General features: G+C 39.6%; 1 protein-coding gene across 1 annotated transcript in view; it reads right to left on the bottom strand.

Moving 5' to 3' along the window:
- TBCD (tubulin folding cofactor D) overlaps nt 1-16,450 on the bottom strand; it is a 226,913-nt gene that overhangs the window by 55,104 nt on the left and 155,359 nt on the right. The window contains exons 25-29 of the mRNA XM_019542712.1: nt 15,948-16,024; nt 13,287-13,368; nt 10,192-10,310; nt 9,665-9,756; nt 8,996-9,136 (exon numbers count right to left, since the gene is read on the bottom strand). Coding sequence (XP_019398257.1) covers nt 8,996-9,136; nt 9,665-9,756; nt 10,192-10,310; nt 13,287-13,368; nt 15,948-16,024 — 511 coding nt within the window. The remainder of the gene's footprint in view (nt 1-8,995; nt 9,137-9,664; nt 9,757-10,191; nt 10,311-13,286; nt 13,369-15,947; nt 16,025-16,450) is intronic.

Below are 16,450 nucleotides of genomic sequence, written 5' to 3'. Positions count from 1 at the left end.
ATTGATGCATCTCAAGCTGGTCCAGAGAGGTGATACTCCCCCTCTACGCGACATTGGTCAGGCCACAATTGGAGTACTGTGTCCAGTTCTGGGCACTGCACTTTAAGAAGGATGTGGCCTGCCTTGAGAGGGTTCAGAGGAGGGCTACCCGCTTGGTTGGAGGGCAACAAGGCAGGCCCTCTGAGGAGAGGCTGAGGGACCTGAACTTGTTCAGCCTCAGCAAGCAGAGGCTGAGGGGGGGATTTGGTGGCTGCCTACAAACTCATTAGGGAAGATCAGCAGCAAATAGGAAGGGCCCTATTTCCCCCAGCAACATCTGGGGTGACAAGGAACAATGGCCAGAAGCTGCTGGAAAATAGGTTCAGGTTAGAAATTAGGAGGCACTATTTCACTGTTAGGTGGCTAGGATCTGGAACCAACTTCCTAGGGAAGTGGTCCTCGCTCCTACCTTGGGTAAATTCAAAAAGAGGTTGAATGAACACCTGTCTGGGGTCGTGTGATCCCAGCATGTGCTCCAGCCAGTAGCGGGGGGTTAGACTAGGTGATCTGTTCAGGTCCCTTCTGACCCCAAACTACTATGAAACTATACCCTTATTCCACAATAGCTATTCTGATTAATTTTCCCATGTGGACAAGACCTAAACGTGAGATGAGGAAAGGAGCAACCCCAAGTCATCATCTGCCATCAATATCAGGAAGGAATTCATGAGCACCACAAAGATAAGTCTTAAGCAGGTACTCATTCTTCTCCCCAGATGTTGCACCTGTAATTAAGGCAGCTAAAAAGTATCAAATAATTTTCCTTATGTTGATTTTTTTCCACATAAACAGTTAATGCAATCACTGCATAGATGTTAGTAAACTGTCAGTGAAACAGAAAATAATTCATAAATCACTCTTTATAAAAGTATTCCACTAGGAGTTTAACCAACCTATGCTCTCAATTTATGGTACCAAATTAAAATTATTAAATTTGATAATGCCCCCTTAAAGGCACATGGAGCAACATTTACTAATTAGCGTTTGTAAAGTGTCTTCTAAAAGTTTTGACAACCAGAAGGCCTCCTCAAAAGTACTTTTGCTATAACTGAAAGGTAGATACTGCCAGAGGGAGGACTATACGAAGGAAAATTATTTACTTGTTATGGATTTTTTTTTTCAAAAGAGCTCACAGGTACATACCTTGGACCATGGACCCATCAATAAAGGGCAGGAACTCCAGGGAAAGTTCTGAAAGTAGCTACTCGCTACATCATAAGCACATGCTACATTTCACCTCTGTGAAAGAATGCAGTTATCACACCAGCATACATAAGATCTTTTACTAATTCAGATACGTAAACATATATCACCACATTTGCCAGGAACGTGAATGGTCATGTGTGGATCTATTTTAGTTTATACATTCACAGAACAATTATAGGCAAGTATATTTTCTTAAAATATTTAATGCATCCTATCCATAATGCATGCTCATACTCAGGGGACTAAAAAACTGTGGGTGGTCTCTTTAAACACAAAAAGCACTAGCCACTAGGAGAAACTAACACATGCAAATTGTCACTCATTGGTAAGCAAGTGCCAGCTCTCCAATACAGAAATATCACAACTAAAACAATAAAAAACGCAGCTTTACAACATGTCTTCTTTCTTATTCAAGTAAGAAGAATAAATTTTAATGGCCGTATGAATCATTTATTCCTCATCTCCATCAGAGCAAGGGTGGGAAAGCCCATGTTTTGTCTGCAGCAGCAAGTTTTAATGACAGCTCTGGCAGCAAACAGAAGAGGTAGAAAATGTGGGCCCTTGCCCCAGAGCAAGTAATAAAAAGGGCAACAACAAAAAATTGAACTTTGACAAGGATTATTATGACACTAGCTAATTGCCCATCATGAAAGATGGAGTATTTACATGACTCTCCTCCTCTCCTGCTCATCCTTCGGGGCCAGCCATGTAAACAGTCCCTCTGCTGCCATCACATCCTCCTCCAGCCTCTGACATGGTGGCTCCCTCCTCCCTGCCCATCTCTCCCTCCTCCTGCGAAGCAACGTGGCTTCCCTCCACCTGAGGCAGCACCAGCAGCTCTCTCCCTGCCCCGCCTGCCCCACCTCCGCCTCCTCCCACTGAGCAGCAGGGCTTCCCACCACCTGAGAGGCAATGGTGGCAGCAGCAGGTCCCATCCTTCCTGCCCACCTCCGCCTCCTCCCATGGAGCAGCAGGGCTTCCTTCGACCTGAGGTGGCAGAGGTTCCCTGCCCCCCACCTCCGCCTCCTCCCATGGAGCAGCAGGGCTTCCCTCTGCCCGATGAGGCATGGGCAGTGGTGGCAGCTCCCTAACCTCCACCTCTTCCCACAGAGTAGTCGGGCTTCCCTTTGCCTCAGGAGGTGGCTGCAGCAGCTCCTTCCTCCCCACCGCCTGACCCACCTCCGCCTCCACCTATGGAGCAGCGGGGCTCCTGCCTCCCTGCCTGAGCTGGCAGCGGTTCCCTCCCTGCCTAAGGAGGCAGAGCCCCCACAGCCAATCGCCACTGTCCTCTGGGCTTCACATGCACAGTTGCCCAAAACTTGCATATTATGGTTTATTATTGTTGTTTTAAACTACATGGTGGTCTGTAGGGATTAACAGCATTCTACCATAAAATAATGTTACACAAATTGTATGACTGTCATTATTATCCATATCTAGATCATGTTGTCGGTTATGGGTTGTGCTACTGTAGTTCCCATTCATGGTGGTAATTACATATTTAGCTTGAGGCATCTGCCTTTGTATTTAAGTTGCCTAATATGTGAAAGTCTTTCTAGAGACAAATTTGATTTATGTAAAATCCCAACAGGTTCTTGGCTTTTTGACAAAAGTGCAGGGGACAAACTAACATGCATTTAGATAGTTACAGCTGGTTAACTAATGATAGGCAAAAGATATGTTCAACATGTCTATACCCTTATCTCATCTCCTCATTCCTAAATAATATGCACTTTTATGATTTCGGTCCATGTTTGACTTTTATGGGATTTTTTAAAATCACGCTTACCATCTTCTTTCCTCAAGGTTATGGAACTTTTTAATCAGCATTCTGTATATTCCATATTTATGAAGCAAAATTCTACAGCTGTATTTTATTTTCTAAAAATACACACTTCTGATTCTAAACTTTCATTTGAAATAAAATGCAGTGTCCAGCTCTTAAAACTTGCAAAGAAAACCTTGCAAATTTAGCTAAGCCATGCAGATGCCAGAGGTCCTTGCATCTGCCACCAGCTCCCCTGCAGTTTCCCCCAAAAAACTTTTATGACAGGTTTTTTCAATACAAAATTCTGCACCACACAGAAAATTAAGATGATGGGACAGTAGAGTTATAATCTAACAGTATTTTAAATAGCACAAGGAAGGTCCTTCTGTTTTTATTTCATATTCAATTCAATAAAATTTCCTGTTCTTTAATTTAGCTCAAGTTGCTGTGGAGTTTCCAATCTCCTGAGACTGTATACCTAGCTACATCTTAGCACAAAGTTGACTGAGTGTTGCATGCAGCCCGTATCTGTTATATGGGCAGACAGATTTAGAATGAATAAGTTCTGTGTAGAAGGAATCCTACATGACCGAATAACTGAAAATTACTGGTAATCGAGAAGTATCCAACACAGAAATTAATCCAATGGAGACAGGATGAACAGTCCATGATAGGAAGAAACTTATAATACTTCATTATGATCTAATCTGTCTGATTCACTACTCATTGGTTAAGATTGCAGATTAGCCTGTCTCAGTATGTTCAAAGGGCATTTAAAAAGACATCCAGGACAAAAACTGCACTGAATTTCAAATCCGACTCAAAACAGATCTGTAGAGATAGCTTGTCAGATCCCAGAAAAGAGTTTAAGGCATACATGCCTACAAATTTTAGGCTGCACCAGATACATTAAGATTAACAGAAATGGTGTCCTAATGCATAAAGTGATTTAGGCAGTGCCATTTATAAGTGAACTCCCAACAGCTCCATTAACCATCTCAATATAGGCTGCACACAATTTGACAGAACATTATCAAATCTGTATAACCCAAAGTATAACAATTTGTGTAGGTTTACTGAAAAAGTAAAATAGTAAGAAAAAATAAATATATAACTTCCTTCATACAGCATCAACCTTATTATTTTAATAAGTCCAATCCAAAATAACTTGGAAGACTCTTTCATAGACATATATACTATTTCAGATATGTAAAAAAAACCTTACAAGCAGTATATAAAGCAACCTATTATTCATTACTTAAACAGAAAGATAAAAATAAGCTCAAATGGCAGAAAAGATTTTTTTTCTTCTTTTAAAACTGTGGCCTTTAAAGTTTGCATAACACTGAATAATGGGTCCACTGGTCAGAACTGGGTAGCAATGTTAGGCTAAAGATCACCACAAGTCATCTACATCACAAATGTCTTGGCCTTCAAAAATATAATCATTCTTGTTGTTACTGAAATCCAAAGACCAAAATCAACACTAGTCTTGGGAAGGCAGCCAACCCACTCAGAGTCCGAAACAAATATGAAAGTAGTTCAAAGGGATTATAAAATAAAAGGCATTTTCTGGTTTATATCTGGTGCACACATGAAAAATGAAAAGGTTGCACTGTAGTATTTTGCGCTATTTAGTATAAATCAAATAGTCTGACTGCTATATATTTAAGGAATAAAAACAGTAAACAACAATCTCTCAGTTACAAACAGCTCTCATTAGCAGCAATAATGAAACATTTAGCTCATACCAAATGTATATTCATGTAGTTTTACAGATTGATAGAAAACACGTTTGTACAAATACAGCAGCATGCATTACTGCTTGAAGTGAGGCAACTGTAAATTCTAGAAATTATTTTCTCTTATAGCCCTAAAGGCTCTATGGATTGAAGACTGTAGGTTCTTTTCCCATCTATATGGAAACCACCATATTTTTACACTGTTGTACTACTAATAAATAGCAATCATTCCATCCTATTTCTAAAATGTAAGTGATTTTTGTAAAATAATATAAAGCAAACATATTCCATCATAATAGAAAACAGAAAATATGAATAATGCTGTACCCTAAAAATGGGGTGAGAAATGTTACTATATTTAAAAACATTTATGATGTTTGGGATTTTGTTTTAAAGCAAGAGAACAGAACCATGATCAACAGGCTGGGGACTAAATGTTAATAATGCATTACAGTAACCACAACAAGAATAGCATCTCCCAGCTGAAGGTGCAATAAGGAGAATTATTCACTGGGAAGTAGATGATATGAGAGCACAATAATTCTCAAGAAGTTTTTTGCTTTAAGTCAGAGTCCGTATTTTCATTTAACTTGGAAATTATCACAAGAAATGTTAAGAATCTTCTAACAACCTATGTCAAAAAGACAGGACGCAATACAATTGTAATTGGTTAATCTCATAAGCGAGTGTGCTTCTGTTGTCTGCACTTGCTGCAAAGAAGAGACAATCATTTTAAGATCCCAATTCAAATACAAATACTACTTAATTTCATGTCCAGAAGCATGTATGTTGCTATTGAAAAGTTCCCTGATGGATAAGAGCACACCCTGCAGTAACTATCCAAAAAATGTTCCTTGCTAAATCCAACTTTTCCATGCCTACAAAGAAAGAGTATGGTGCTCTAGCTGATTCACTTCTCTAGACAGGGATCCCACAAAATGATCAGGGAAAATAAAAGATGGAAGTTTCCAATGAAACAACCTTCTTGAGCTAAAGCTAAAAACTAGGCCTGTGCAAGCTGGCAGCGACCCAATCCAGCTTTGGATCCAGTTGCTTTGGATGGCAGTGATCTGATCTGGAGCTCTGGACCTAGTTTCTGCTTCAATCTGGCATCCAGCCTCAGACATCCAGCCATAGAGTATCATGAGGAATCAATGAAATATCTATAACTTTGTTGGTTTTTGTCTGATTTGGGTGACACTTGCAGGGGTAGTAGCCTCTGCTGAGAGCATGAAGCCTGCCAGGTGTCAAGAAGATCGGTGCAGGGGCTGGGCGGGGGGGAACTGTACCCCTAATTCTTGAAAGCCAAACTCATGTCACAGCTGTGCGTTACACCACAGGAGGTGAAAACTACAGGGGTGGTGTTTCCTTGTGAGGCCACAAAGCCCTTCAAGTTTCAAGAAGATTGGTGCAGGGGTTTTGGGGGAACTGTACCCCAAATTCCTGAAAGCAAAACTCCTGTCACTTCTATGTGTTACAACATGGGGAGCGGGGGTCAAAACTGCAGGCCTGGTAGCTCTTACTGAGACCACAAAGCCTGCCAAATTTCAAGCAGATCGGTGCAGGGGTTTGGGGGGAACTGCCCCTCAAGCTGCGGACAAGCAAAACTCGTGAGTTGGGTGACACTGCGTGTTAAGGCGCAGCAGGGTGAAAGCTGCAGCAACAATGGTCCCTGCTGCCGCCACAAAGCCTGCCAGCTGTGGAGGACGTCAGTGTAGGGGGGTTCTGGGGCCCTGCACCCCTAGCTGCTGACAGGCAAAACTCGTGACATGGGTGCTTGTGGGACTGATGGTCTCTGTCTTGGGGCAGTTGATTGTATTGATTATTTCCTCTCCTTAGCCTGGTTTTGTAGGTGCTAATTGATGGTAATTAACTGGCTACCTTAGCTAGGTCCTGTGTATTGAGCTGGTCCCTGAATGAATCATGATTGACTGGTAACTGGTAACACAGTAGCTTTAACAGCCAGGCCTGCAATAGTGTCTCCCACACCCCAAGACAGAGACAGTCAGTCCCACAAGCACCCATGGCATGAGTTTTGCCTGTCAGCAGGTAGGGGTGCAGGGCCCCAGAACCCCCACGTACCGATCTCGACAGCTGGCAGTCTTTGTGGCTGCAGCAGGGGCCACCATCCCTACAGCTGTCACCCTTAACACACAGTGTCACCCATGTCACAAGTTTTGCTTGTCTGCAGCTTGAGATGCAGTTCCCCCCAAACCCCTGCACCAATCTTCTTGAAACTTGGCAGGCTTTGTGGCCTCAGTAAGCACTACCAGCCCTGCAGTTTTGACTACCCTGTGGTGTAACACATACATGCGAAAGGAGTTCTGCTTTCAAGAATTTGGGGTGCAGTTCCCCCCAAACCCCTGCACCAACCTTCTTGAAAGGCTTTGTGGCCTCAGCAGAGGCTATCATCCCTGCAGTTTTTACCCCCTTATGTTGTAATGCCTAGACATGACATGAGATTTGCTTTCAAGAATTTGGGGTGCAGTTCCCTCAAAACCACTGCAACGATCTTCTTCAAACTTGGCAGGCATCATGCTCTTTGCAGAGTCTACCAACCCTGAAACTTTCATCCAAATCAGACACAAAACAACAAAGTTATAGCTATTTTATTGTTTCCCCATTATCTCCTACAGCCAAATCTCCGAGGCAGCTCTGAAGCCTAACGAAGCCAGCGCTTCAACCTAGACATGCTGCTTCAGATGCCGAAGCGTCCGAAGCATCTCCGGATCTGAAGCTCTGTCCGAAGCCTCGCACAGCCCTACTAAAAAGAGTCTCCAGGGCTGTAAAATAGAAGAGCGATATTATTGGGAATGAGTAACAGACAGCAAAATTTCAGAAGAAAGGGTAGTCTGAATAGTGAAATATAAAGACCACTAAAAAAAGAATAGAGGTTCATTAAAACCCATGGAATGGAGAGTGATTAACAGGAAATAGGGAGGTAATAATGATCCATGAAGTTAATTGACCCCAGTACTCTTTCCTGCATGGCAGGGGGTCGGACTTGATGATCTGCTCAGGTCACTTCCAACCCTACTAACTATGAAACTATGACTGTTTCAGCACTATCTGAATAGAACTGCAGCTGTCCCTCCTAGGCAGTTGGTTTTAAAGTTTGGGTGGAGCAGGAATCAAAACAGGGTGGAACTGCACTACTGCACCTCCACCTGGATCTGCCACTGGTCAGGCACACCTGCCTATATAATACCTATAACAACAGAGATCTAACAAGATTATTATTTCCTCACTGAATATATGTCTATAGAGGACTTCATTTTAATGTTTTTTCCAATGTTTTCCTTCTGGAAATTTGTAATATAATGGTGAAAAACATGCAATTCCCATTCACTGTATTGTACTCAATAGTTACAGGGATCTCCAAAAAGCAATCTGAAATCCTAAATTTTAGATATCTTAGCACCTCACTACAAGTTTTAATTTAAAACAAAGCTCCTTATCTAACAATCACATTGTCCATCCTGCTTTAGTGAGGGGACAGAACAGACTGCTCTCTTTTGGTTAACATATCTTTTATATGGAACCAACTCTCTCTTCTGTACGTACTATAATCTGAAGACTAAAGCACACCATCAACACAAACCTCTTATAAACATAATATTATATTTTGATTAGTATTTACATATATAAGATGAAGTCATTAAACCCTGAGGTCAGTAAAGATTACCATAACTTTTGTTTTGAAGAGGTGTTTTGAATTCTCTGAAAGATTATACAACTACTCCCTCTACCGGTCAAAAAATATAAAGTTAAAAGTTAAAAGTACTATTCAAGTTCCCTTTTGATTAGCTCTTTGATTAGGACTGGAAATTCAGAAGATTTCAAGGCTGTATTTATTTCTGACATCCAAGGATAATCGCCCTCACAACTGATTAATATTTATTTTCATGTTCTCATCACTGAAAAGAAAAGTATGGGATCTTTAAGTCAGAAAAGACCTGAGCCTCAGTTAGCTTTAAATGTACATTTCATATGCTGCTACAATTCAACTTATTTCTTCTGAAGGAAAGGTAAATAATTACTACCTTCATTTTCTCTGGTGCATTTTTTGAGTCTATTTGAATCAAAAGGGCTTGAATAGATCCCATTTTCCGCAGCATTTGAAAATACAGCATCTAAAAAGCTTCTAATTATATATTTCTTGCATCAATAGTAACATGTACCAAGAGAAAGAAACTTAATTTTTTAATTTATCAGTCTCTCCAAACATGAGACGCCTTACCATGCTCCAACATCTCCTCGGCTATCTGTAGTATAATCAGTCATCCTATGAAGTAATGTAGTATAAATCTGAACAATATTATCTTTGCAGACAAATTCATCCTGGGATCCTTCTCCCTTCACACCTACTGTCTGACAAACCCTATAACAGAGAAAAACAAAAATGCTAATGAAAATGGAGTTAAAGAAAAAAACTTCCTTTTGCTCATGCACTACTATTTTGGGCAAACAAGCTCCTCTCTCATATACATTCAGAAAAAGAGTCTCTTGCTCCATCATCATCCCACAGTGCTCCATTCCCCCCACCACATTTTCTCCACTTCAAGGAGCAGCTCCCTATTGCTGCCTGGCCACAGAACATGCCTTTGCATCACCTTCCTAATGCTCCAGGCCAAGGCGTTGTGAATGTATGTATATATGTGCCTGACAATGCCAGTAGCATAACCACAGGTGGATCAGCAGGACACCAGCACCAAGTACTAACTTGGAGAGGGCACCAAAGTGACAGCTACCCAAGAAGTCTTCCCCACAGAAGCACTGCAGCCTTCTCCAGAGATACCACACCACTGCTGTAACAGGAGCAGCAACAGCCAGAACCAGGCAGACCATGTCATGGCAGCAGCAGTCAGGGCCTTAACAGATGAATGAAAATAAAATTGACAAAACATACTTTGCTATTGCTTTCAGGGCGTCTCTCCTTGATTCTGCAAAGTGCACATTCTTCGGCGAGATGGAAGTAACTTTTTTCAAACCATCTAAAATCTAAGCAAATAATATTAAAAAAAATTGAAAGTCAATATAATGTTTATGATGGTTGCTTGATTTATACTCAGTAGATAATGAAACTATCCCTAGTACAAGTGCAGTATGAACAGTGTCCCTTGCATGCTTCTCTCCACTCTGCCCCACCAATCTTCTTTTTCTAAGGAGAAAGGGATACCGCCCCACATCTACTACTCTTGTTCATTTTCTGGCTTCTGCCTTGACACTTCCCAGAAAGGTCCCAGTTTCAAGCATTTGAATCTGCAACAAGCCAGAGTCATTGCTTTGGGATTATTGTTTTATAAGCCAATACTTTTATACTATAATCAACATTACTGTTTATTTGTTTAAACACAGAGATTTCATTCAAACTACTTCCTGAAGCATTTAAAACTTGTACCCTCTTTTCAGTGCAAGGACCACACTGTATCTCACCTGTTGGAGCTTGCCTTTCAACAGAAATCTTGGAAGGGCCCCCAGGGCTAATGAAAAACCACAACAGATCATTTCCTCTGTGTTCTGGAGTTCTGAAATATACTGCTTCACCAGCTCATCTAGAAAGTTGCAATGTGAAAACCAGTTACTGCATCATTCATTACATTATAGAGCTGACTAAGCAATGAACAAAAAGGCTGGATAAAAATTCTCTAAAATAGACTAGAATACCATGGAGAACAAAATATTTGATTTACCAACATTTTTTTTTAATTTACTTATTCTCTGAATATGCTTTAAATAACAAAGACATAATTTACACCAATCTTAACCCTGCCTTTCAAAAGAGTCACAGTTAAGCTAAGATTAGTAAAAATAATTAAAATTTATGTATTATTTTTAAACCAAAGCAACAAGTTTAAATAGGGCTTATATTCAAACAAGAACTCAGTGAAGATTCACATATCTTCAGGTTTTATGACACTCAGCATGGAACTACTTCTAAAACAACAGTAATTACCATTTAACCAGATACAGAGCACCAGAGAGATCACAAAAACATGGGCCTTCCCAGAGATAGCTTGTATTCTAGATGGAAATCATCAGCCCTCACACCACAGCACCTCTATGCTGACATGTGACAACTAATAACAGTAGAATGAGAAGATGAAACTACCGAAACGAAAAGTAACAATAACTAGATCCAAGCAGGGGAGGAGAATACCATGCTGGGACAAAAAGAAGTATCTAACTGAGGGGAAGTAGACCAAAATAAAAATGGATTAAAGGAAAACAAAGGAAAAAAAATAGGAGGGGGGAAATCCATGTGTGTGTATATATTTTTACTGCATATTGACCTTATATGAAGCGTCCAACACAAAGCATACAGCATACTGCCACATAAGCTGTGTGACGTGTATGTCTGCTTGCATGAGAGAGAATGAGAGAACATGTGAGAGAGAGAGAGAGATATGAATTTCTTACTGTATGAAACAAGGATTTCTTTGGGTGATATCTTTTACTGGACAAACTGCATAGTTGAGGTAGAGTAAGACCTATCTTACTGTACACTTTATCATGCAGCTAATGAGCAGTCTGCAGATTTTTCAGACAGTTAAGCTACTGTACTAAATTCTTCTTTTAATGAAGAACAAATGCTGCAAAATAGAGCAAAAAAACCTGTGGCTATGCAAAATTAGGATACCTCTGCCCCAAAGCTGCAGTTTATATAAAATCTTTTATTGTAATCCTTGAAAGGGAGATAAGAATCAGAGTATCTATGATGATTATAATAATCAAGCTGCTGTCTGGCATCCAGGAGTTAAATGATTAGGCAATATTTGCTACAGGAAGAATTATTAGGTTGCCATAAGAAACTGCATTTAATCACAACTCATGACTCCACTGTGATTTGTTTAAATCCCCATGCAGTCAGCATGTTTTAACTAAATCATCACATGAAGAAACTACATCCCTACCCAAGAGTTAACAGACTTACATTGTAGACACATTTATTATTTTAAAACTTTCCAAATCAGGAGGACATAATGCAGATACCTGAGACCATAAGTACATACCAGGCACTTAATGACAGCATCCCAGATATTCAGTTTGCATCAGACATGCTGTGGATTATGTTAATTTCAAATTGAAAATGTCAGTAAAATGACATAAAATATAAAAAGTTACTGAAAGGGAAGAAGCAGCTATTTACTGGTAACTTCTCCATAGTAGTAATTTGCTCTCCCTGAGACAACACCAATATACATGTCCCCTAAGGGTATAGGACTTGGTGAAACAATGCAGCTCATGAAATCTCTGAAATTTAATAGGACCTGCAGTTATCACAGAGAAGATTAGAAAATTATCAAAAGTTAAACTGGGAGGACAGAAAATAAGTAAAAATTTAAACAAATGGAAAAGGATATAGCAGATAAGAACAGAATACAGGAGAGGAAGTAGCAAGAAAAGAGAAATGAGAAATGAAAGAAGCAAGAAGATAGCAACACTGCAGACTAATTAAGACTTTGTTTTTATAGTGGTTTTTCCTACCAGGCTATAATGTAACAGTAGTGAAATACCATCAAAATCCCATTGCTTTAATACCTCCATTGCTCCTTAGGCCTGCTTGAATAGCATTATTATTATTATTCTGGTACTTATACAGTTCACTGGATAGAGGGGATGATATAGTTTTCCCCCCATACATAGCGTATTTACTTGAATCTAAGTCGACCCTGAATGCAGATGAATCCTAATGACTCCCCAGTAATTAAGATTCTATAAATTAGTTACAATCTTCCAGGTATAAAATCTAAATTATTATAGGGTTGTCTTATAATTCATCCCCAGCCACTGCTACAGCAGGGAAAGCAGTGGCTGGGAGGAGAGGGTCAGGTGGCTCTCTTTCCCTCTGCCCTACCCAACTCCTTCCCCTTGCATCTTTCCTGCACCTCTCACCCCCACACTCCCAGCTCCCCACAGGCTTTGCCCCACCCTACCACTCCCCATAATCCCTGCCCCTTCCCCTCACTCCCCAGTCTCTGCCTCTTCTCTTTTTTATCAGATGCTGCTTGGGCAAAGGCAGGGAGAGCAGGACGTTGCTGTGGGTCTGACTCTGGCCCCACCCTGGGTAGTACAGTATGCATAATATTTAGGAAAATGCATATATCACTCGGTATGCAAGGTTGAGAACCACTGGCCTAGGTATACATATGCATTAGTAGATCATAGTTTGGGCATTTATAAACATCCTAGTTGGATTGTTAACAGACTAAATGTTCAACAATAAATAAGTCATTCCTTTATCTCATAGTTAAGCCAGGATTAGCTATTCAAAACAGCAAGCAATATATTGTAAACATCACTGTCTTATGTGCATACAGTGTCTTTCATCTCTCCAAGGCTGTTTTCCATAAAGAACATAAAGATAGCATACATTATTTCTATAAATATATGCAACCAATTAAATGTACCTTAAAATGGTACATAACTGGGCAGGGCCTTCAGAATTTCCTAATCCAGTGTTGTGCTGTTTTAAAGCCCATTATGCCACCAGTGAATCTTAACTTGTACAGCCAACATGAATCATTTACCTTGTAGAGCTGGACTGGCTTCTCCCTGTTCACTGACGTAGTACTCATTACACAATGCAGCAAGTGCAGAGACAGCAGCTTCCTAAAATGAAAAGAAAAAATGGGGGCTTAATACAGTTTTCATCTAATATAACACTTTGAAGGTTCTACTTCAAAAGAAGCATACTCACAAGTTCAGAATGACAACAGGAATGAGACAAAATTATCTGTAATGTTCTTTTTAACAACTGTTAATAATTTTTTTACCTTTTACTACATTATCTTGTGCAAGTACCTTTAAACCAATGTACAAGAGTAAAAGCAGGTCATACTGTTATTCTTAAATGTTATGGATTATATTAAGAGACTGCATTGAACTTTAAAAGGTTATTACTGATTTATGTATACTATATTTCCAGTTTAGCTGAGAGACTTCCAGCTAAAACTAGCAGTGTGTGATATAAGTCATTCTTATATTCCAATGGGTGTATTGTTTCCAAAATCATAAATTACAACTCTATTTTGCAGACCGAGAAAAAAAAAAAAATCAAACATCACAGAAACAATATGCCCAACAGGACAGTTTGAGTTTTTCAGTCAGTCAATACGGTTATGTGATCTAAGTTTAGAATGAGACTGATGGTTATACTATATGCATTAACTACCATGCTTTTATACTGACTTGTGTCAGAAGCATAGAAAACAATACTGATAGTGACGTTGTCAGAGAAATGTGGAAAGATTTCTAATAATAATCATGGTAGAACAATATTTTTCAGGTAAGCACAGTGTTGACCAAAGTCATAATAAAGCTGGGAGCATATAAAAAGAAAAGGAACTCTTTATTCCATACTAATAAAAATGCTTTATAATAACACAGATGTCCTCGGTGTAAGTGAAATAAGGTGTCATATTAACAAGTTTTCTACTGTTTCTACTCTCAAAAATATTTTCAGTGATGAGTGAGAGATTTTGAAAAAACAATATTATTTAATCTAATATTACTTACTTCCATTACTTCACAAGTATTTTGGAATGATGATAATCAATTAAAATGATCTTCTCAACCAAGTAGAACCACAATGGAACTAAATACAGGAGCAATGGATGTAAAAGCTCTTTCTCAATTTTAATTGCATGATACTATATATAATATGTAAGCCAAGAAGACTGCACAATGTCAAGAAAAAGATCACTTTGTGTTTCTGAGGGCCCCTCTACACATGCTGGACTCAATGGGATCTAATGTACAATCCATATAAGCGTGCCTTCTGCCATACCATATGTGCATGACAGGAGATGAGATTGTGCAGGGCTCACAATGGTGGCAGCAAGGAGAATGCTGTCCTTACTGCAAGCTCCACACCTCCCCAGTCTGCCAGGGGGGCTGACATACGCTACAGAGCTCAGAGCAGGGACAGCATGAGGGAAGGCTGCTGCTGCTTCTGCTGCAAACCCCGTGCTTCATGAGGCTCACGGCAGCAACCACTGTACACTGAAGACACTGCCCATGCCCTGCAGCTGAAGACATTGCCCACGCTGCAAGCCCCACAGCCAGGGTGGTTCAAAGTCTGTGGCTCTAAGTCTATGATCACATGTTAATGAGTTCAGTTCCATAAGTTCCTACAATAAATTACCCGTCAAACTTCTCAGATAAATTCCTGCAATTCCTATGGATAATACAAGAACTCCAATTTTATCTTTTAATTATTCTCCAGTGATTTAAAGATCTTTCTGCCTTCTCTTCCCATACCTAACATTACACATTTTCTAAGGCAGGCCAGCAGAAAAAACTGTAGATGTGATTTTTTTTTTTTATTTATAGTCAGAAATGTAAGAATGCAAAAACTTCCCCATGTGTGCATTTTAAATTGCATTTGCTTGATTTACTGACAAAAATCCTTATTTAGGCAGAACCAACAAGCTAGAAGACTAACAAACTGGATTATACTGTGTCTCACATATCATCAGAATTATTTTCAGAGTAAAGATAGAGACAAGAAATACAAATACGTTTTTCAACCATCTGTGTGTGTCAATAGTGCTGGCAAATTATAATAACTGAGGCCATGTATACATGGGGATACTCAGGAAAGTTAAGATGAATCAATAAAAGGAATAAACAATATGACCAAGTTAACATGTGGATGCATCTTCTTAGGTTTAGAGTTGCCTCAAATCACAGTAAGATGACAGTAAATCACTGTAAGGAAGATTTGCCTATGATGAAATAATGCCATTCTAACTCTGAACCTACAAAGAGCTTAACACACACTAATATGAACAGTCTTCTTACCTTTAGTTGATTCTCATTAACTTTGCTAAGTCTCACAGTGTAGACATGGTCTAAATAAATTTAGTCTAAAATATTATCAAAAAGGGATAATGAGGTCAACTTTTACAGCCATTTTTAGATCATCTGAAGCTCACAAACCAGCATGCTGCTTTGTCTATACAAGGCATATAATACAATTTCAAACCAAATTCTCCTGGTGTTGAGAGAAAAAAAAGCAAAACAAATTAAATGTCTTCCTTTTACTATTTGTTGGGAAAGCAGGACAGAAAGTTCAATAATAAAGGCAGCCATTTTGCTAAGAATAACAAGGAAAATATAAAATTTGGAATGTTTGCTTTTATAGTGTTTGTTCAATAAAATGAAACAAAAAGGAGAAAATACTGTACCTTTATTTGTTGTCTTGTTGTGCTTGAAACATGAGACAGACTTCTTAAACTGTCATTTATCAACCACTGCCAATCACCTGGAGCAACAGAAAAGGTATCTAGTATTATTTTACTGACATGGGTTTCAGTCTCCTGGCATCTATTTACAATGACCAGAAATTATTCAAATCTATTTGGGGGGGGTTGGTCCAAAGAAAATAAGGGTGTAAATTACAACATGTTTGTTATTTTGGTTCCATTCACCCTATAGGCAAGCCCTAAGAATCAGTCTTGATAATTTCTGAACCTGAAGAGTTAAGACCTTTACTGGGGCAAAAATCTGAGCACCTAGCATCAGTCTTATTCAGGATGTGTGCTAATGAGAGTGCTATTTCTGGGTCTCTCGGTCAAAATGACAACTTCCATGACCCAGTAAGCAGAGAAGGGCCATCATGGGGGACCTGAACTTCCCAGACATCTGCTGGGAGGAGCAGTCAGCCAAGTCTGATCGCTCACGTCGGTTC

Source organism: Crocodylus porosus, unplaced genomic scaffold (genome assembly GCF_001723895.1).
Source record: "Crocodylus porosus isolate Cpor-Errol unplaced genomic scaffold, CroPor_comp1, whole genome shotgun sequence".
In the NCBI taxonomy this organism is placed as follows: Eukaryota; Metazoa; Chordata; order Crocodylia; family Crocodylidae; genus Crocodylus; species Crocodylus porosus.
The sequence above is the reverse complement of the archived record's forward strand: the minus strand, read 5'-3'. Positions and strand labels throughout refer to the sequence as shown.